This window comes from Pongo pygmaeus, chromosome 14 (assembly GCF_028885625.2).
Source record: "Pongo pygmaeus isolate AG05252 chromosome 14, NHGRI_mPonPyg2-v2.0_pri, whole genome shotgun sequence".
Taxonomy (NCBI): Eukaryota; Metazoa; Chordata; class Mammalia; order Primates; family Hominidae; genus Pongo; species Pongo pygmaeus.
The window spans coordinates 110,721,329-110,743,503 of NC_072387.2; the positions used below are offsets into that span (position 1 = coordinate 110,721,329).

Consider the following 22,175-nt stretch of genomic DNA (forward strand, 5'->3'; position numbering starts at 1 on the left):
AAGAGGAAATTTGGATGCAGACATGTACAGAGGGAAGATGATGTCAAAACACAGGGAGAAGATGGCATCTACAAGCCAAGACCTGGAACAGATTCTTTTCTCATGGTTTTCAGAAGGAACCACCCCTGATGATATCTTGATCTCAGATTTCCAGTCTCCAAAACTATGAAACAAACATTTCAATTTTCAAGCCACTCAGTCTGTGGTACTTTTTTATTCGAGCCCTAACAAACTAATAAGCATCATGGGCAGATACACACCCGGCAGGGGAGGGGAATATCTAGGGGAGCCCAAAGCTGTTCACTTCATGGCTATTCTGGTGAAAGCTTACTTAGTAGGTAGACTAGAAAAGGACTTGCTAGACCTAGGGGAGATTAAATGTGGTAGAATCAGAAACCTGCACTTGGTAAACTGGGCAGGTCCCATATCATCTGTGTTCTCTTTGAATGATCTAGCTCATCTCAGCTTGTAGAAGGTAACCATGGCAAGCTAACCCAGCAAGTAGTGGGGAAACATCCCTCTAGGGAGCAATCTGCTCCTGCCAGTGGCTAAGGTCATGGAGGAAGAGCACTCAGAAATTAGGATCAATCCCATAGGTCAGTTACCCCTCTCCATTTTGAGTTTTAATTTTTTTCCTAAATGCTAACTTTGAAGGTTTGGATTTTGTTTTAATAAGGCTTCTTCCCTTAGGAGCATAGAGAGGAAAAGATGCTGTTTCTCTAGGAATCCCTGTAAGACAGAAAGAAGGACTTAAAACTTTTCTCTCTTCAAGGGTTTGCACGTACACAGGTGCCATCTCTTCTGTCCTGTCTTGCTTCAAGTTCTGCTAATACCACTGCAGGAATCTGGGCACTCCATTGTTGAGTGGTTGCTCATTTTTCTGGTGACAGGAAGTCCTGTGTCTCTCAAGACAGAGTCCTTCCTCTGTTGGACACCTCTGAAGTTACAAGGTGCTTCTGTCTCATTTACCTTTACTTATTGGTCTAAATTAAATTCCTATGAGGAATTTCAAATAACTTATTCCCAAAGTTTGAGAACTCAATCCATGTAAGTTGGGGATTGCCTACACCTTGAAAATGCCTACTGCTATGGTTTAAAGAATATATGCCAGAAATTAGAAATTATTGTAATTAAAGGAAAATGCCTCTTAAATAATTGTCTAGCAGAGAGAAATCTACATTTGCTGTGAATAGAGGCTGTCCTCAGCCTGAAATCTCAGCAAGGCTGGGCTGCCAAGGGAGGAGGCAGAATAGAGTGTTTGTCAGAGCTCTGGCAAGTGGTTAGAAGTGGGGAGACCACACACAACCTCCCACTTCTGAGCACACAACAACCAACCCCTTTGATCTGGGAACAATTCCAGATCTTAGTCCTAGACCAGCAGGATGAACGTGGAGAGGAGACATTCTCCTTCCGGAAGGTAAAGGAAAGAGGCATGAATTGCTCTTGAGTGTCTGGCTGTATGTCAACAAGTGGCCTCTCTGTTCCTTGGTTTCCAGGCACTGGGCATGTGGTTTGTCCAGGAAGGAGAGTGTGAATGTGATAATATTGCCTGCTACACAAGAAGCATCAGCCCTAGGAAAAAACCCTTCATCATAGGAAGGAAGAAAGATCTAGGGAACTCTCCCAGTATCAAGGAACCTGGGGAAGGAAATTAGCCACAAGAGAGTCACTTGCTGAGCATGGAATCAGTGCATGTTTTGGTGGAGGATTCTGTTGGCTGCCTGAGGTTTTTTTTCTCTACATTATGGTAGCACCACCTACCTAATGACCATCAGGCACAAAGTTTTCCTTTCTGAAACTGTGCAGCTTAATGCTGGCAAATTCTAAGCCCCAACTCTCCTTTTTGTGATAACATTTCTTACAACTTAGAGAAACCTTTGCTTTCTATGTGTCATAGTAAAGGGTCCTTTACTTCCTATGTGTCATAGTTATGATGACAGCTAAATTTACTTTAGTTACATTTCACATTGGCTACTTCTGGACACCCCAAGTCATCAGTCAAGTTTCTCTGCATCACACTGTAGAATGGCTTGTTTCTGGGGAGATTCCTGGACATGGCTAATTCCCCTCCTTTTTTTTCCCTAATAACCCGTTTGCACTCCTAAAAGATGGCTAATTGTAGCCATTATTTGCTGCTTCTAGTAATCTCTCGCTCCATTCTGAAAGAACAATTTAGCTTCCCAGCTCGTAGCATCTAACAATGGCTTGCAGAATTTCTTATTTTGACTTGTGTATGGGGTGTGTTTATGTATGTGTTTGTTTAGGAGAGAAGAATTATGGCTAGTTTTTTATTCATGACATTTATCATCTTTATTTCTCCATACTGATTCTAAAGATTGAAAATGCTTTTAATTTTAATGTTAACTTTTTTGTACATAGTATTTATGTCTTTAATATAACACGTGTTTATTTATTACTGTATGCAAGTGACTTAAATATTGAACCTTTCAAAATAAGAAATTTCTTCAATTTTTATCATTTGAGAAAAATATACTCTTTCTGGGGAATGATTTCTATTATAGATATGGTTTATTTTAATTGTGGTGATAAACCATGCGTTCAGTAGAGACCTCTGAGAGTAACAATAACAGCTAATTTATTTTTAGCTGTTATTTGCAGAGAAGTGAAGTTTATAAGTTATACATGATCTTATTTGATATTCACAGAAGCCTAATAAGGCAGGATGCATTCATTCCTTCATTATTTTATTTATTTAACAAATTCCTACTAATTGCTAGTGGTGTGCTGGGCACATCCAGAGGTGCTGTTGACACAGTGGTGAGCAAGGTGGACCTGGTCTTATTCTCAGGGACTTTACAGTTTAGTAGGAGCTGGTATAATTAACATTCCTGGGCTGGGTGCGGTGGCTCATGCCTGTAATCCCAGCACTTTGGGAGGCCAAGGCGGGTGGATCGCTGAAGGTCGGGAGTTCGAGGCCAGCCTGGTAAACATGGTAAAACCCCGTTTCTATTAAAAATAAAAAAAAAAGTTAGCTGGGCGTGGTAGTGGGTGCCTGTGATCTCAGCTACTTGGGAGGCAAGGCAGGAGAATCACTTGAATCCAGCAGTTGGAGGTTGCAGTGAGCTGAGATGGCACCACTGCACTCCACCCTGGGCAACAGAGTGAGACTCCATGTCAAAATAAATTAAAATATATATATAATTAACATTCCTATTTATCAGTCCAACCAGAGTTCAGATTGATTTGTATCTATCTGTGGTTCAGGGTCTCTGAGACCTCATTTATATTTAGCTGCCTGATCTTGCTGAGGAAAGGCACCCTGTGAGGAGGTCTAACTCCAGGAAGCTTCCACGGGGCATTTGTGCAGACAGAAACTTGGAAGGTGCTAGACATTGTGTAAAGGCAGCTGGTGAACAATGCCCTTCCGAATGTGAGATTATTTTTGGGAGGGCCTAAGGGATAAGACTTTATCATTCTGATTTTCTTGCTTGAGGATATTGTCCTTCTCTGGGCTGGAGACTTTCAAGAACCAGAGTTGGAGTTTTGTGTCTGTATCAGCCCTGGATCTAATTTCCTTCTAACTGGCACCTGCACAGAGGTTTGTACTTACCACACCTTGACAAGGAGAGGTGTGCTCAGTTTCACTGTCATAAACCAAGTGGTTATTGAAAGAATTGAGAGACTGCTAGGGTCTTGATATCGTTTGGCTGTGTCCCCACCTGGATTAGTTTGTTTTCACAATGCTGATATAGACATACCTGAAACTGGGAAGAAAAAGAGGTTTAATTGGAATTACAGTTCCACATGGCTGAGGAGGCCTCAGAATCATAGCAGGAGGTGAAAGGCACTTCTTACATGGCAGAGGCAAGAGAAAATGAAGAAGATGCAAAAGTAGAAACCCCTGATAAAACCATCAGATTTTGTGAGACTTATTCACTGCCATGAGAACAGTATGGGAAACCACCCCCACAATTAAATTCTCTCCCGCTGGGTCCCTCCCACAACATGTGGGAATTATGGGCGTACAATTCAAGATGAGATTTGGATGGGAACATAGCCAAGCCATGTCACCACCCAAATCTCACCTTGAATTGTTGCTCCCACAATTCCCATGTGTTGTGGGAGGGACCCAGTGAGAGGTAATTGAATCATAGGGGGCAGGTCTTTCCTGTGCTATTCTCATGATAGTGAATAAATCTCATGTGATCTGATGGTTTTATAAAGGAGAGTTTTCCTGCACAAGCTCTCTTCTCTTGTCTGCCACCACAAGAGATGTGCCTTTCACCTTCCACCGTGATTGTGAGGCCTCCCCAGCCACATGGCACTGTGAGTCCATTAAACCTTTTTCTTTTGTAAATTGCTCAGTCTCAGGTATGTCTTTATCAGCAGCATAAAAATGGACTAATACAGGTCTACTGGGATAGAGGTCAGCCTACCCCCCAGGACAAGGAAGGATGCAGATGCCTCTCTGAGGAGCTCCCAGTGGTGTTGGCAGTGAAACAGGTGGCTGGCCATGAAGATAAGCACATCTAGATTTTAAAGTGCCCCATCAAGCTACCAATGACTTTCTTCACAGAATTGGAAAAAACTACTTTAAAGTTCATATGGAACCAAAAAAGAGCCCGCATCGCCAAGTCAATCCTAAGCCAAAAGAACAAAGCTGGAGGCATCACGCTACCTGACTTCAAACTATACTACAAGGCTACAGTAACCAAAACAGCATGGTACTGGTACCAAATCAGAGATATAGATCAATGGAACAGAATAGAGCCCTCAGAAATAACGCCGCATATCTACAACTATCTGATCTTTGACAAACCTGAGAAAAACAAGCAATGGGGAAAGGATTCCCTATTTAATAAATGGTGCTGGAAAAACTGTCTAGCCATATGTAGAAAGCTTCTTTACACCTTATACAAAAATTAATTCAAGATGGATTAAAGACTTAAACGTTACACCTAAAACCATAAAAACCCTAGAAGAAAACCTAGGCATTACCATTCAGGACATAGGCATGGGCAAGGACTTAATGTCTAAAACACCAAAAGCAATGGCAACAAAAGCCAAAATTGACAAATGGGATCTAATTAAACTAAAGAGTTTCTGCACAGCAAAAGAAACTACCATCAGAGTGAATAGGCAACCTACAGAATGGGAGAAAATTTTCGCAACCTACTCATCTGATGAAGGGCTAATATCCAGAATCTACAATGAACTCCAACAAATTTACAAGAAAAAAACAAACAACCCCATCAAAAAGTGGGTGAAGGACGTGAACAGACACTTCTTAAAAGAAGACATTTATGCAGCCAAAAGACACATGAAAAAATGCTCATCATCACTGGCCATCAGAGAAATGCAAATCAAAACCACAATGAGATACCATCTCACACCAGTTAGAATGGCAATCATTAAAAAGTCAGGAAACAACAGGTGCTGGAGAGGATGTGGAGAAATAGGAACACTTTTACACTGTTGGTGGGACTGTAAACTAGTTCAACCATTGTGGAAGTCAGTGTGGCGATTCCTCAGGGATCTAGAACTAGAAATACTATTTGACCCAGCCATCCCATTACTGGGTATATACCCAAAGGACTATAAATCATGCTGCTATAAAGACACATGCACACGTATGTTTATTGCGGCACTATTCACAATAGCAAAGACTTGGAACCAACCCAAATGTCCAACAATGATAGACTGGATTAAGAAAATGTGGCACATATACACCATGGAATACTATGCAGCCATAAAAAAGGATGAGTTCATGTCCTTTGTAGGGACATGGATGAAATTGGAAATCATCATTCTCAGTAAACTATTGCAAGGACAAAAAACCAAACACCGCATGTTCTCAGTCATAGATAGGAATTGAACAATGAGAACATATGGACACAGGAAGGGGGACCATCACACTCTGGGGACTGTTGTGGGGTGGGGGGGAGGGGGGAAGGATAGCATTAGGAGATATACCTAATGCTAAATGGTGAGTTAATGGGTGCAGCACACCAACATGGCACATGTATGCATATGTAACTAACCTGCACATAGTGCACATGTACCCTAAAACTTAAAGTATAATAATAATAATAAAAAGAAAAAAAATAATGCTGAAATGAATGTTCATAAGTCATTTTCTATTTTTTGTCAATTTAACTTTGAATAGATTCCCAGGATTCTGAAATAGGTTTGCTGGTTCAAAGGATAAAGGAATGTACAATTTTGATAAACACTGCCAAATCTCCCCTAAAGAGTGATATGCCAGTTTGCATTTCCATAGTAATATATAAATGTCCTTGTGATCTACAACTTCGACCTTTAGATTTGTAAAAGCTTGAGAGATAATGAATGATATTTAAATGAAGTTTTATTTGCTTTTCTCTTATTATTATTGAAGTTGAACATATTGTCATATGTGTAAGAGCCACTGACATTTCTTTTTCTGGCATTTAATATTCATATTATTTGCTCTTTTATTATGATACATTGTTGTTTTTTCCTGATTAATTTTAGAAGCCTTTATAAATTTGACAGTCATTTTGTTTTAAAGAAGTTGCAATTTTATTTTTCAGTTTGTCATTTGTCATTCTTATCTATGGTGTTTTTGAGATGAAATGTTTAGTATAATCAAATTTATGTTTTCCATTATTGTGCTGAATTTTGAATACTTATTAAATTTTACTACTTGTGCATTTCTAAAAAAAATAAAATAAAATAAAATGCCATCAAGAGTATAGAAGTCAGCAGCTGACACCACATGGTTGGGACATTCACTGGCTGGGTACACAGTCCTTTACAGGGTGGACTTGGCAGGGAAGGGTTGTTTAGCCCCCTCCTACCTCCCTGGAGAAGCTCACGAGAAAGGCATATAGATTTAAAATGACATATAGATTTAAAAGGCATATAGATTTAAAAGGACAGCAAAAATATTATTTGCATGACACCAGTTATCAAAGGACTCAGTGAGATTAAGTGAGGTGGGAGATGGATTTATAGATTACAGCCCTCCCAACACCTATTCACAAATTTATCCCCCAAACATGTGTTGAACATTACACAGAGAATGGGGTTAAAGAAAAGGTCCAGCTCCCCCACATTACATTAAAATATATTTCTGATTATTTCTGTTTTGGGTAATAAGAGTCTACATGAATTTTACCACCTGTGTGACTCTGAAAAAATTGCTTGTGTCAGTCTTAAATAATCAGATTCAGAAAATAGGATTAAGTAGAGAGCTTATTTGAGAGCAAAGCTTGAGCATAGCTACCCGTGTAACATAGACTGCAAAAGAATGGAATCAGTGCAGGAAAGTTAACTTCCCAAAGCAAAGAAGTTAAGTTTTAACTTACACAGCCAGAAGCAGAGAAACTTAAGAGTTGAAACATATTTCTGCCCAAGGCCAATACATATGTTACAGTAATTTGATTGGTTACAGTTTGCTGCATCCCAAGAAAGATTGCTTTAACATTCCCTACTGAGGAGGAAAGGACTTCAGGGGGTCTTATCTCTGGTGTCTTTCAGTCTTTCCTAATCATCTACAGCAGGGGTCCCCAACCCCCACCCCCAGGCCACAGACCTTTACCAGTTTTTGGCCTGTTAGGAACTGGGCTGCACAGTAGAAGGTGAGCCAGAGAAGCTTCATCTGTATTTGTAGCCACTCCCCATCACTTGCATTACCACCTGAGCTCCGCCTCCTGCCAGATCAGTGATGGCATTAGATTCTCATAGGAGTACAAACCCTATTGTGAACTGTACATGCCAGGGATCTAGGTTGCATGCTCCTTCTGATAACCTAAGGCCTGATGATCTGTCACTGTCACCTAAAAACCCCAGGTGGGACTGTATAGTTGCAAGAAAACAAGCCCAGGGCTTGCACTGATTCTGCATTATGGTGAGTTGTATTAGTATAATTTTTCATTATATATTACAATCTAATAATAGAAATAAAGTACACACTAAATGTAATGTGGTTGAATCATCCTGAAACCACCCTCCCACACTGGCCCCATCTGTGGAAAGATTGTCTTCCATGAAACCGGTCCCTGGTCCCAAAAATGCTGGGGACCACTGATCTACAAGAATAAGAAAGAGAGTTAATCTGTAACTGGGGAAGCAGAGGTTGTGGCTGCATGCTGCATGACCCAGGCTATATAGCCACATTCCTCTCAAGGCTCAAAATAATTCAAAGCAGTTTTAAGTTTGAATTATTTAATGTCACACTTAACGATTCAGTCTTTTTTTCCTCTGCAAAGATGGGGAAAATGATAGCACCTTCTTCATGGGAATTTTAACCCATGCTTGCCACTTAGTAAACCCTGGCAAGGCACTCACAGTTGCTCATTTCTTGCCCTCTGCTTTGTCTTGACCCTGTTGTGTTCCCAGTCAGTTTCTCCTGGGAATCAGCTGAGTACAGTGAGCCCAACGTTTCCAGTCAAACTCCATGGATCATTTCCCCTGTCTTGTCCAGTTTTCCCTAAAGATTCTGCTAATCTGTACTTACCACCTCCTTCATCCTATTAAACAAAACCTTTTCAGCTTGATTTTGAGACACTTCCAAACCTTATGATGAAGGCATTCTTTCTATTGCAATAGTCCCATTCCCTCCCTTGCAAGAATCCTTTTGAATAAAAGTCTCTCATTACTAAGTCCTGATCTGTTTCTTTGATAGCACTTAATAAATATTAGCTGGTAACTACCAATACTCAGTTTTAACCAATATCCAGATTCAGCAGGAAAGCCAGGCAGCCTGGGGCTGACCAACTTCTACTTGAGAGTATCCACTGCACTCAGAAATTGCTAAAGGTTACATCTGTAGGTCTGTGTATCTTTCCAAAATGCCTTGCCTTTGGTTGCTAGCTTTTGTTTTCCAAACAACAGAAGATGGTGTATTGATACGGTTTGGCTGTGTCCCCACCCAAATCTTATCTTGAATTCCCATGTATTGTGGGAGGGACCCAGTGGGAGGTGATTGAATCCTGGGGGCAGGTCTTTCCTATGCTGTTCTTGTGATAGTGAATAAGTATCATGAGATTTAATTGTTTTAAAAAGGGGAGTGTTCCCGCATAAGCTCTTTTCTCTTGTCTGCCACCACATAAGACGTGCCTTTCACCTTCCACCATGATTGTGAGGCCTTCCCAGCCATGTAGAACTGTAACTCCATTAAACTTCTTTCTTTTGTAAATTGCCTAGTCTCAGGTATGTCTTTATAAGCAGTGTGAAATTTGGCTAATACATCTATATTGCTTCATTCTTTCATATCTGAACATTCAGGTCCCCACTTGGTTCAAGAAGAAAATTATTTCTCTTAAGAGTTCTCATTTAGGAGTGTGTGTGGCACCTGCTGTCCAGGCTGGATTCATTGGGTTTCTGCAGAGCAGAGAGGGTCAGTTGCCTCAGGGCAGAGGTGGGGACAAGCTACACCAAAAGTCTACCCCTTGAGAGCTGTCAAAACTCAGAGGAGTGGGTAGGCAGGGTGTTAGTCTGTGTTTTCAGCCTCCTGGGATGTTCCTCCCCCTGGAATTGTTTTGCTGAGTTAGGAGGAGAGGGGAATTCTGCTTTGAAAGCTGCCCTGCAGAAGGCAGTTTTTCAGGTTTGAGGGTCCCCTGGGATCAGTTTTCATAACAGAGAAGGTGACTGAGTTGTCAACACCCAACAGGCTCCTGTTGTTCCTGCTGACAGCTTAGTGTTCTGCTTGCGGGTCCTCCCAGCTCTCCCTCCTGGTTCCTTTTCTTTCTATCCTGTTCTTGGTTCTCCCTGACTGGAAAATGTCACCTCTTGACTGAGTCTACCTGTCTACACTGCAGAACCACAGGGAGATGGGAACAATCATACATCTCTATATGACCTTTTCCATTCCAGATGGCAGAAATTCCCAAGTGTGGGAGATTTTGTTGTTGGATTAACTGGTATTGGCTGTCCATGCCTTGAGGGCAATCACCAACTCTGCTGGGTGCCTACTGACAGAGACCCTGATTGGCCAAACTCTGGACGTGGTCCTCTGAGCCCTTCATTGATGAAGCCCCATCCTCAGGTCTTGTCCTCAAGAATCTGGTTGTAACAAGAAACCTAGGCGCAGCACAGTGGCTCATACCTGTATTCCCAGCACTTCCGGAGGCCAAGGTGGGAGGATGGCTTCAGTCCAGGAGTTTGAGACCAGCCTGGGCAACATAGTGAGACCTCATCTCTACAAAAAATAAAATGTACCTGAGTGTGGTGGTTCATGCCTGTGGTCCCCACTACCCAAGAGCTGAGGTGGGAGGACTGCTTGAGCCTGGGAGGTTGAGGCTGTAGTGAGCCAGGATCATGCCACCGCAGTCCAGGCTGGGTGACAGAGCAAGATTTTTTTTTTTTTAAAGAGTCCTGCTAAGTTAGGAGATGGCTGTCTAATCACTCTTGATATCTGATTGTGTTCCTTATCCCACACCATTGCCCAGGGGATGTCTTGTCATCCTGGCCTGCCTTCAGCAAGAATCCTGTTAGGTCTGTTTAACCAGAATCTTCCCAACCCCCAATACCCCCATGTTTCCTCTTATTAATTTTCCATCCACTGACCCTGACTCTACTCTTTGGCTGTAAAGCTCCGCCTGCCCATGCTGAATCTGGAATGGAGCCCATTTCTGCACTGATATCATTGCCCCCTCTTGTAGTAGTTCCTGAATAAAATCTGTCTTTACTGCTTTAATGCTGGTGCAGCTCTGGTTTTCTTTACACTATAATAAAAGCTCTATGAGTTTTTATTAGTTGTTGATGATGATGGCTGGGCCGTTCCCTTTCTTTTAATTGTTTTTACTCCTCCTAACTCAATTTTTATTGTTTCTTTTTAAAAGAAATCTATCCTCTTCTCCCCAGTAAAAATCCCACTCAGACAATTTGTGATCTAGTTGAAGTTTGCTTGCTTAAAGCAAGCTTTCAGAACAACTGGGCTCCCAGAATAATGAGAGAAGGTTGTATTTATAGTTCAAGTTATTATATAGCAGTTGACAGTTTCATTTTGATTTAAAGTCCTGTCTCTGATAATAGGAAAAAGGATCACAGCTTATCTCTGGCTGTAAGGCTTTAGAATGGCCTGTAATTCAAGGCTTATCTCTGGGAATGCATGGCTTTTAAAAATGTAAATCTTTCCTGGGCTCTGGTAGTTGCTATCTTCTTGTATCAGACAGGGCTAAGCTAAGGATGAGAATGTCAGTTTTATTTTTTCAGGTTGTCTTATGAGCAAATTCTACCTTGAAGGCATGAATTTGACCAAATATGCCTGTTCTAGATTTTCTGATCTAGTATAATTAACTTGATGTTCTTTTTTATTTGGTTGGTTTTACTTACATAGGCACAGAAAGAAGTAGTGGTTATTACATAAAGACCTCCTTGTATGCTTGGTCATAAGATATTAAGATTAAGGAGTGAATTTGTGTCTGCGACTCCATTACAAAGCCCCTGGATTCATATTTTTGATCATTTTTATTATGCCAGAAATATTCTCTGTTGCCTTTAGTAGTTCATCTGTTTCCATTTCAGGAACATGTATTCAGTTTCCCCTTGGAGTGCCTTTAACTGTAAGGTTTATCTTCTTTCTCTGAAATCTTCATATTTACTTGTCCTGGCTGGCCAAGAAGTACAAGTCTTGACATCCTGTAAGGCCGGGACTCTGTAAGCCCCAGGGAAGGCTGTAGAGCAGCCTTCCAGGAGGATTCTGTAGGCATCATTTCCACATGAAGTATATAGTCCTTGTTCCTTAATGTCACAGTCTTACCAATGCCCCAAAATTCAGCAGTGTCTTGTTGTGAGGTATGACCTGGAGTTCTTTGTCTCATGACCAAGAGAATTAAGGAGCATGGACACAAAGGGAGCGGTTGGAACAAAAGTTTAATAAGTAAGAGAAGAAAGCTCTCTGCTGTGGAGAGAGGCCAATTTTTACAATTGAATGCAAAGGCTTTGGTAGGAAATCAATGAGGGCTGGGCATCTCATTTGCATAAGGTGCGAATTTCTGGTATTTCCACTCTGTCCTAGTAATCATGTGAGCCCTTAGCTTCAGTTACTTCATATTGCTTTGTTCCCCTTACTGTGCATGTGTCAGGGCATGGAATTTTCCATTGCGGGCATGTCTGGACAAGTCACCTGTGTAGCCTTTATTTTAATTTTATTTTTTGAGACAGAGTCTTGCTCTGTCACCCAGGCTGGAGTGCAGTGGTACTATCTCTGCTCACTGCAACCTCCGCCTTCCAGGTTCAAGTGATTCTCCTGCCTCAGCCTCCCGAGTAGCTGGAATTATAGGCACATGCCACCATGCTCAGCTAATTTGTGTATTCTTAGTAGAGATGGGGTTTCACCATGTTGGCCAGGCTAGTTTCGAACTCCTGACCTCAGGTGATCCATCCACCTAGGCCTCCCAAAGTGCTGGGATTACAGGCATGAGCCACCACTCCTGGCCCCTGTGTAGCCTTTTTTATCTGTGCGGCTGTGGGCATGCCTTAGGTAAGCCCCTCTGTGTAAATCCCCTTATCTGTGCCTGGAGGCTGTTCTTTTGTTTGAAAGAAATCAACTGAGGACCCACCCTAACTGCCTGTCGGACTGTGTTCTTTCCCTTCTCCTCTCTCATTAATAATGGGCTGGTCAAACTCAATTAAATGAGATTTAAATGAGACGTTTCTGGAATGGTTACAAGTTTGGTTTATCTAATTATATCATTAAAAAGACAGATTTTTTTTTCTTTTAAATTTAACTTAAAAAGTTTTTTTTTTTTTTTTTTTTTTTTTAATAGTGATGGAGTCTCATTATGTTGCCCAGGGTGGTCTTGAACTCCTGGCCTCAAGTGATCCTCCCACCTCAGCTTCCCAAAGTGCAGGGATTACAGGTGTGAGCCACTGTGCCTGGCCCAAAGGCAGAATCTTATTGAACCCATGCAAATAACTACATTGCCGTGAAAAGTAAAAGGGTTTAATGAAGGCACTTTGATTGTTTGGATCAGTTTTGCAGACAAAGGCAATCAATACCAGTGTTTTCTATACACCCATCATCCTTAAGTTCTTGCTGATTCATTAGCTTATAATTTATATCCAGATATTCTACAGGGTATCTCCCCTGAATTCTGAAGTAAGATTTGGAGCAACATACCATCCAATGAGTGTGTTCTTGCAATTTGCATAGGATTAGTCTGCTAAATTATAGAAAGAAGAGATAGATCAACATGTAAGAAAAATTGTTTCCTCTGCCTCCTGTAAGGAAAAGGACACTAACCACAGTTAAATTACCCTTTTCAGTTCACTTTAGTCCTACACAATTAATTCCTGTTCTGCAGGAGCTTGGGTCAGCAGGTGGCTGTAAAGAGTCACCTGCTTCTGGGCCATAGGGTCCCTGGGAGTCCTGCCTCAGTCCTCCGGCACAGGCTGACGGGGTGTGATGTTACTTCACAGTATTCAAGAGTTGTGAATACTGTGGGAGCCAAGGGAAAACATCCCTGTGCCCTCTGAAGGTTTGCTGAAAAATCAATGTACAAAGGGCAGACTAACTGGAGAAAAAGCATGCAAACTTATTAATGTGTACACAGGGGAGAATCACAGAGTAATCACCCCAATGCCCCAAGGCAGTGCAGAAGCTTATATACCATCTCGAGGTTACAGAAAGAATGGAGGTTCAAAGCCTTAAAAGAAAAACATCAGCCGAATTAAAATGTAAAGGAGTTCAGCTGAGCAATGAGCGATTCGCAAATCGGGCAGCCCCCAGAATCACAGCAGAAGTGAGAGTCTTCAGGTATGTGTTGTGATCAGAACAAATTTATAGACAAAAAAAGGGAAGAGATGTACAGACATTGGAAGTGAGGTACAGAAACAGCTCGATTGGTTACAGCTCAGCGTTTGCCTTTTCTGAACGTGGTTTGAATGCTTAGCAGTCTATGAGTGGTTGAAGTATGGCCACTGGGATTGACCAAGACTCAGCTATTGTTACAGGTGCATAACCCTAACTTAGCTTTTTAATCTTGTCTGCCTATTAAGCTATGTTACAGTTTGTCCACAAGGACTCAAATATAGAAGTACGGAGTCCTCTTCAGGCCATATTTAGCTTCTCAGGCTATGTTTAGTTTGCTTTAACAAGAGCATGGCCCAAACCATGCCGTGGTTTTGTTATGGTGGTAACCATATTATGGTGGTAAATCAGGTTATAGTGGCAAGACAGGTCATGGGAGGGGGAGACGAAGAGGCCTGGCCAGCAAAGGTGGTCTTGTTGTATAGATGAAACCTCACAGGTAGCAGCCCTCAGAGAGAATAGATGGTAAATATTTCTTTCAGTTGTTTCAAGGTATCAGACTCTGAGTTAATCTTTCCTAGACGCGGACAAGGGAAGACCTGGCTGCATTAATGCAGATTCTCTGCAGATGCAAGTCTCTCCTGCAAAACACAGCTCTGCAAGATGACTTCTGCCTGCTGCCTCTCTGAACAGCCATCTCACAATATGTCAAAGAAATATATTTTGGGGTAAAACATTCTGATTTCCTTCCGTATCTAAAACTGTACTCTACTGAGGCTAACGTTCTTTTGATATTTCTTCCAGAAGGCTAAATTCCTGATCTGTAGCTTGTAGCAAGGGTCTTTAGGCAAGAATAAGGGAAAAAGGGAAGATGCCTTTTGGTGTTAAGACTGAATGGTTTTGGTTAATTTACTATAGTAATGTCAAAGAAAAATAGCACGGGACACTTGTGACAGGGGGCAAGGCAGATTTTACTCAGACTACTGCAGTAGGGGAGACAGACTCCAGGAGCAGCTGAGTTGAGCTGCAGCTAAAATAAAGGTGACTGAGATTTTTAAAGGGAGAACAGAAAGGGAACGAAAGGGGGCTCTAGAGAAATTAAGGGCAGAACAAAAAAGAGACCTGGGGGCGCTATGAGGAAATGGAAAATTTCAGAAAGGGTAAGTGGAGAATTATTGAAAGTGGTTTGGCAATGTGGATTGGGATTACGTGCATTTTATGGTTTGGCAGCATTTTGTTTGCTTGAGCAAAAAATTCAGCATAGAAGGCTGGGGTCAGCTTTAGGGACACAACTTGGTACAGGTGGAGGCCAGCCTAAAATGTAGTCAGGTCTCTTAGCACGGTGTTCTGGTAAGTTCTTCGGGCCACATGGGAGGTCACACTAACCAGTGGTAAGGGAGTGGAGGAGAGTGGAGCTCCCTGTAGGAGTACAGGAACAGTGTTTGAGGTTTTTGAAATGACTGATTATCCTGAGGGTAAAAACATTCATCTCCTGTCCATGTCAAGGATATGGACTATTATCCAGGGCTTTCTAATCCAACCAATAAAAATATTTTAAATACAAAGGTATTTAAAATTGAGGAACAAGCTGGGCGCGGTGGCTCCTGCCTATAACCCCAGAATTTTGAGAGTCCAGGGCAGGTGGATCGCTTGAGGTTAGGAGTTCGAGACCAACCTGACCAACATGGTGAAACCCCGTCTCTACAAAAAAATATAAAAATTAGCTGGGCATGGTGGCATGCATCTGTAATCCCAGCTACTCGGGAGGCTGAGGCACAAGAATTGATTGAACCCTGGAGGTGGAGGCTTCAGTTAGCCAAGATCGTGCCACTGCACTCTAGCTTAGACAGTAGAGTGAAACTCTGTCTCAATAAATAAATAATAAAAAATAAAATTGAGGAACCAGCAGGGTGTGGTGGCTTACACCTGTAACCCCAGCACTTTAGGAGGCAGAGGCAGGAGGATCATTTGAGCCCAGGAGTTTGAGACCAGCCTATGTAACATAGTGAGACCCTGCTTCTACAAGGAAATTTAAAAATTAGTTGGGCATGGTGGCACAGGCCTGTGATCCCAGCCACTCAGGAGGCTGAGGTGGAAGGATCATTAGTGCCCAGGCAGTCGAGGCTGGAGTGAGCCCAGATCATGCCACTGCACTCCAGCCTGAGTGACGGAGACTTTGTCTCACAAAAGAAAAATAAGTAAAACTGAGGAAGCAAAGTCTTTAAAAACCAACTTCTTAATCATTAATGAACCAATCTTTACATTTCATTATGTGATTGCTCTCATCCGTCCCGGAGGGCCTACGATGGTGAAAATGTTCATATTAATACCATTTTACTTGTACTGAGTGATATGGGGGATGCAGCTTCTCTTTTGACTTGAGAGTTCTCAGATGGTTGCCTTGGTAATCAGGTCACCCCTCAGCATAGTGCTGAGTCATTTAACAAATTGGAGGGTGTCAACCCTGATTGTTTCCCAGGCTTCCCTATTCCCAAGGGCACTGGGATGGGTTCTGTCACCCAGACCCAGATTCCCACAAGATTTCCTGCCCTGCCCTGCACACCTTTGCTCCTACACAGGCTCTGCTCTTCCCCATCCCCGGAGTGTTTTCAGGATGAGGTTGAGGGATCCAGCTTCCAAAGACTCAGGGCCTTCTACCTTTCCTGACTGGCTTCTCACTGCTCCCCTTGGGGCCTCCCACTTTGTTTTCGGGTTGGCCAAGTGGTTGATGCCTGAGGGCCCATCAGGAAGTCTAGATGGTTATATTAACCGTGCCTTTTTCTTTTATGTATTCTTGAAGTTTTGACATCTTGGGGGCCTTGCTAACCTTAGAGATGTCAGAGGCTTGTAAACCAGAGCAACTCCATCTTGAGTAGGGGCTGGGTAAAATGCGGCTGAGACCTACTGGGCTGCATTCTGAAAAGGTTAAGGCATTCTAAGTCACAGGATGAGATAGGAGGTCGTCACAAGATACAGGTCATAAAGACCTTGCTGATAAAACAGCTTGCAGTGAAGAAGCCGGCCAAAACCAAAACCAAGATGGCAACAAGAGTGACCTCTGGTTGCGCGACCCGTATTGTTACACTCCCACCAGTGCCATGACAGTTTACAAAAGCCGGCAACGTCAGGAAGTTACCCTGTATGGTCTATAAAATGAGAGGCATGAATAAGCCACCCCTTGTTTAGCTTATCAGCAAGAAATAACCATAAAGATGGGCAACCAGTAGCCCTCGGGGCTGCTCTGTCTAAGGAGCAGCCATTCTTCTATTCCTTTACTTTCTTTCTTCTCCCCCCTCCCTCAGACGGAGTCTTGTTCTGTCGCCCAGGCTGGAGTGCAGTGGCGTGATCTCTGCTTACTGCAACCTGGGTTCAAGCAATTCTCCTGCCTCAGCCTCCTGAGTAGCTGGGATTACAGGCATACGCCACCAGCCTGGCTACTTTTTGTATTTTTAATAGAGACAGGTTTAACCATGTTGGCCAGGCTGGTCTTGAACTGACCTCGTGATCCCCCCACCTCGGCCTCCCAAAGTGCTGGGATTATAGGCATAAGCCACCGCGTCTGGCCTTATTCCTTTACTTTCTTAATAAACTTGCTTTCACTTCACTCTACAGACTGGCTGTGAATTCTTTCTTGCGTGAGATTCAAGAACCCTCTCTTGGGGTCTGTATCGGGACCCCTTTCCTATAACAGACACTGACACTGCCTCTCCTAGGGTGAGCCAATTCCTAGAGATGGTAAATGACTCACCTGTGAATGTACCTTCCATAGGCCAACCAACCAATCCAGAGCCCACACCCCCACACCTGAGCTCTCACACTGCAGGTCACTGTGCCCTCATCACCCAGGGCCAGGTAGTGGACTAACCCCTGGGACCCACAGCCTGCTGAAAACAATTCAAACTAGTCAACCCTATGGCAGCTTACTCTGCCTTGCATGGTCCTTCCCTCAGGAAACACAATAAAGGCTCTTGCTCACGTTTTCCTCTCGCTCCCTCCATCTCCTAACCCAGGAGCTTTCTCATGGGATCCCACATGGCACGATGAGTCCCCAGCTCTTGGAAACTGGGAGAATAACAATCTTTTCAATGATAATCTCCTAGTCTGTTGATTTCACCATATCTGAATAATAAAGATTAAACTAAAATATACACATACACACATTAGAAACACAAGGTGTTACTACTTCCCCTGAAAATATGGTGAGACTCACTCCCCTATTCCAAAGGAAACAAAATACTTCTCACTTCTTCCTCCTGAGTTGTTTCACCTCCATCCCTCCAGGGATCCAGGGAGAGTGAGGAAGGACTTCTTATTAAAGGGACTTCTTGTTAGAGCAAGGAAATTCTGTAAGTTTTGTCCCACCCTGAGATAAAGCCTAGTGGTCTACCCTCATGCATTTCTATTTTCAAATCCTCTTTTTGTTTATTAAGAATAGCGTTGAACTTGGAGTTGGAGGCTGACCTGCCCTGTGTCCATCTGGCTTGGTGAATTTTTTGAGACCCAACTCCTCAGGGTCTTATTCTATGTCACTATTATATGTAAGACTTTTAGATAGAATTTCCTAATCCCTGTGATTCTATTTCTTTTGGTTTTAAAATTTTATCAGAATCTCATGCGTTGAGGGACATGATTATGTTTCCTTCGGGAACAGCAGCTAAGCAAATGCAGTATGTATTTATCTTTGCAGATAGAGAGCAGTTGACAGAGGCTCTCCAGTCTGAATTCCAGGGGATTCTTAACTCAAGTGCTTGCTCCTGTCAGTTTCTATTAAAGATGAGATTTTCCTTAATGATTTAATGGGAAGAAATCCTCTTAGTCAACAGGTCATCTGCTTTCACTGCCCACAACCACCCTGGCCCAGAGCTGGGGGCCTCTTAGTCTGGAACTACCAAAGACAAAAGCCTGTAAACCAATTTATCTGCCTCCAACCTCTCTGGGTCACCCTGTGTGTTGGTTTCTAGCAGTTGCTGGAGCACAGTACCACAAACTTGATGGCTTAAAACCACAGACATTTCTTTGTCACAGTTCTGGGGGATGGAAGTGTGAAGTCAGTGCTGGCGGGGTCTTGCTCCCTTTGAAACCTGCAGAGGAGGGTCCCTCCTTGCCTCTTCCAGTTCCTGGTGGCTCCAGGTGTTCCTCAGCTGGTGGCTGCATAACTTCAGCCTCTGCCTCTCTCTTCCCTCGGTCATCCTCTCCCGTTGTGTCTCTGAGGTCTTCCCACGGCATTTTCCTCTTCTTATAAGGACACAGTCATTTTGGATTGTGGACCCACCCTGTTCCAGTATGACCTCAGCTTAACGAATTATATCTGCAATGACCCTGTTTCCAAATAAGCTCACATTCACACTTGCGGGGGGTGAGGACATCAACATATCTTTTTGAGGGACACAGTTCAATCTGTAGTAGCTTGCTTATAGTAATCTTTCTGCTTACTGTTGTTTTTCTCTGTGTCATTACTATAGAGAACACAAGGAAAGGACCTCGAGGTATTTATAGCAAGAACTTACAAATAGAGGGGAGGGAAGTGTCCTCTGACCACTAAACTATACCTAATGGCTTAGTGCCGGGCAGTGTGAAGTCCACCAGAGAGCCGAGGCAGATCCTAATCTAAGACTCACCCGATGCAACCTGCTGCACATGGTGTCTGTGGAAGTGCTGTGGTGGGTTAGTCAGCCAAGGAAGCTGAGAAAAGGGAGAGCAGAGAGGACAGCAAAGGGGCACATCTTTTAGGCATCCGCAGGTCCGCAGACTGGGTCCTGGGAAGCTGGGTAGCCGAATAGTGAAGGGCTGGATGATCCTGGGTTTATATCCTTACTCCCTTCATAAGTTGTATAACTTTGAACAACTTACTTAACCTCTTTAAGCCTCAGATTCCTCGTGGGAATGGTTAGACCTCTCTCCCTCCCTCTCTCCCTCCCTCTCTCCCTCTCTCTCTCTCCCTCCCTCCCTCTCTCTCCCTCTCTCTCTCTTTCTCTCTTTCTTTCTTTTTTGAGACAGGATCTTACTATATTGCCCAGGCTGGAGTGTAGTGGTGCAATCTTGGCTCACTGCAACCTCTGCCTCCTGGGCTCAAGTGATCCTCCCACCTCAGCTTCTGGAGTAGCTGGATCTACAGGCACATGCCACCACACCCAACTAATTTTTATATTTTTTTGTAGAGAGGGGGTTTTGTCATGATGCCCAGGCTGGGCTCAAACTCCTGTGCTCAAGAAGTCTGCCTGCCTTGGCCTTCCAAAATGCTGGGATGACAGGTGTGAGCCACCACGCCTGGCCTAGACCTCCCTTTGATTGGTTGTGTATGTAAAGCACTTAGTAGAGTGCCTGGTACCTACTAAGTGCTAGTAGATGGTGGTCATTATAATAATGATCATGCAGCAAGTATGCGTTAGGACTCTTGGGCATGCATAAGTGGTAGAATGAGTTTATCCAAAAGGTGGAATGTAATGGAGGAGAAATACACATATATCTAGTGTATATGTTATTGCTAAACCCAGCAATAGAGTTTATGTGACCATAATCTGGACAGGGGACCAGCTAGAATCAGAGTCTCCAACGTCACCAGGACTTTGCACTTCTGTAGGTTATTTGGCATCTTATTTATAAAATTTTGTTGCCTGATTGGGTAAAACTAGGTACTTTCCAAATCTTGAGAAAGATCAAAGAATTTTATCCTTTTCTCTGCAAGTAACTACTTATTCCTTCAGCAAAAGGAGAGAGGAGAAAATGAATATTACTGTCATCACTAAAATGGCTACAGTAACAAGAAGTTTAATGATTGAGAAGAAGTTAAAGTAAAATGGTCTCAAGGAGTGCCTGTTTTCTCAGCATCACACAAGAAAAGTTTCTTTACTTAGATATTTGATTCTCATTTACTGTTGCCTTGTTGTGCTCTCTGTGGCCAATTTGTCACTAGATGCTGAAGCTCTCAGTCATGTCTCCTTTGCTATTCTCATGGGTCCTGAAAATGGAACCCAGTGTTTTTTTCCCTTTGTTTCTTTGACCACACAGGATTTTGTTTGGGTTATTAAACTGGGATATGTGGTAGAACATTTCCACTGGAAAGATGAGAAAAGATAAACTACACCAAGACTTCTCTGTTTTCAATTTTGCTGTGACTTATTTCATCTTTGCTCAATATCATTTCTTGCTCTTGGTGAGAAATGGAGCTCGTAATAAATATAGTTTTGTGGGAAAATGATATAACATTACCAAGCCCAAACCAGGGGGCACAGTCATCATCCAAGTCACTGTATGAAAAGCATTCTTAGCTTTGGTTTTCATTCCCTTTAGGCTGTTTCTGGAGGAGATAGACTATTCCATTCTAGAATTATGTGCCTAATACTGTCATTTTATTTCTTGAGAAGATTTTTATGTATATTTGTATAATATGTAAAAATACAATATAATAAACACAAACATAATGTATAAATGTAATAGGCATGAATGCAGACATGAATGCAAGTTTAGTAACTCACACTTTAATAGGAAGACCTAGGACCCTAAAGAAATGATAGCTTTTGTCAACATCATTGTTCCCCCAGCTGCTTTGGGGCTTTGTCATATTTTTATACAAAGCCCTATTGTGCCTACTGCCCTTCTGACCGTTCAAGATTCATTGTTACCCTGACAGGAGCTGTGGAGGGGACGGGCGCATTCATTCCTTTCTTTGTTTGGACCAGACCCTGTCCAATTGTGAGTGGAGACTGAATGGCTCAGGTGCAATTAGTTGGCTTCTGTGTTTGCTGACCAAGAAAATGCTAAGCTTTTAGCTCTGATGGTACCCAAAGAAAATCCTGTTGTTGGTACCAATTTCTAGTAGCCTCACTTCTGGGGTTGAGTTCTCTTAATTCATATGGGATATAATAAGATGTCTTTGCATAGATTTTGATAGTGCTTGGAGCTGCAGCACTTAGACACCACCGGCTGTCGACGGTGTCAAATGAAAAAACAAATCCATATTTCAAAAGGATTACTGCAAAGTGGGAAGAAGAAAGGATAATTGCAATCGGGAGAAAGCTATGACCATAAGGTTGGCAGGCGGCTCAAGAGAGAGGCAGAACGGGCTTTCTTTTACAGAGAGGAGTAAACAAGGCTGGAAGGAACTGGGTGTGGGAAGTGGTAGGCTAGTGGATGAGAGAACGTTCTACTCTGAGGTCAGCCTGTTCTTAGGGGTGGCTCTGTGCTGCTCAGGCTGAGGGTGGGTCAAAGTTGCTGTGGAAGGCGAGCAGCTTGACCCAAGCTTGGTTAAAAAGCATTTTGTTCCACTTGATTCATGAGGACAAGCAGTTCAGCTAATCTTTTGTGAGGCCAAGAATGGGACCTGGTGTGTCTGTGTCATCTCATCCTAGGTAAAACAAAGGGAACATTCATGAGTCTTCTTTAAGTCCTGTGGGGACAGGGAGTTCTTTGCAGGTAGCTGTTTTCTGGAACACAAGAGAGTGAGGGGATTTCTTAACCATCCCTGTTTTGCAGGATC

At 42.8% G+C, this 22,175-nt stretch overlaps 1 protein-coding gene across 1 annotated transcript in view; it reads right to left on the minus strand.

The window, feature by feature from the left end:
- LOC129011368 (protein SET-like) overlaps positions 1-22,175 on the minus strand; it is a 46,422-nt gene that overhangs the window by 19,349 nt on the left and 4,898 nt on the right. Inside the window, exon 4 of the mRNA XM_054446198.2 lies at positions 7,960-8,033. Coding sequence (XP_054302173.2) covers positions 7,960-8,033 — 74 coding nt within the window. The remainder of the gene's footprint in view (positions 1-7,959; positions 8,034-22,175) is intronic.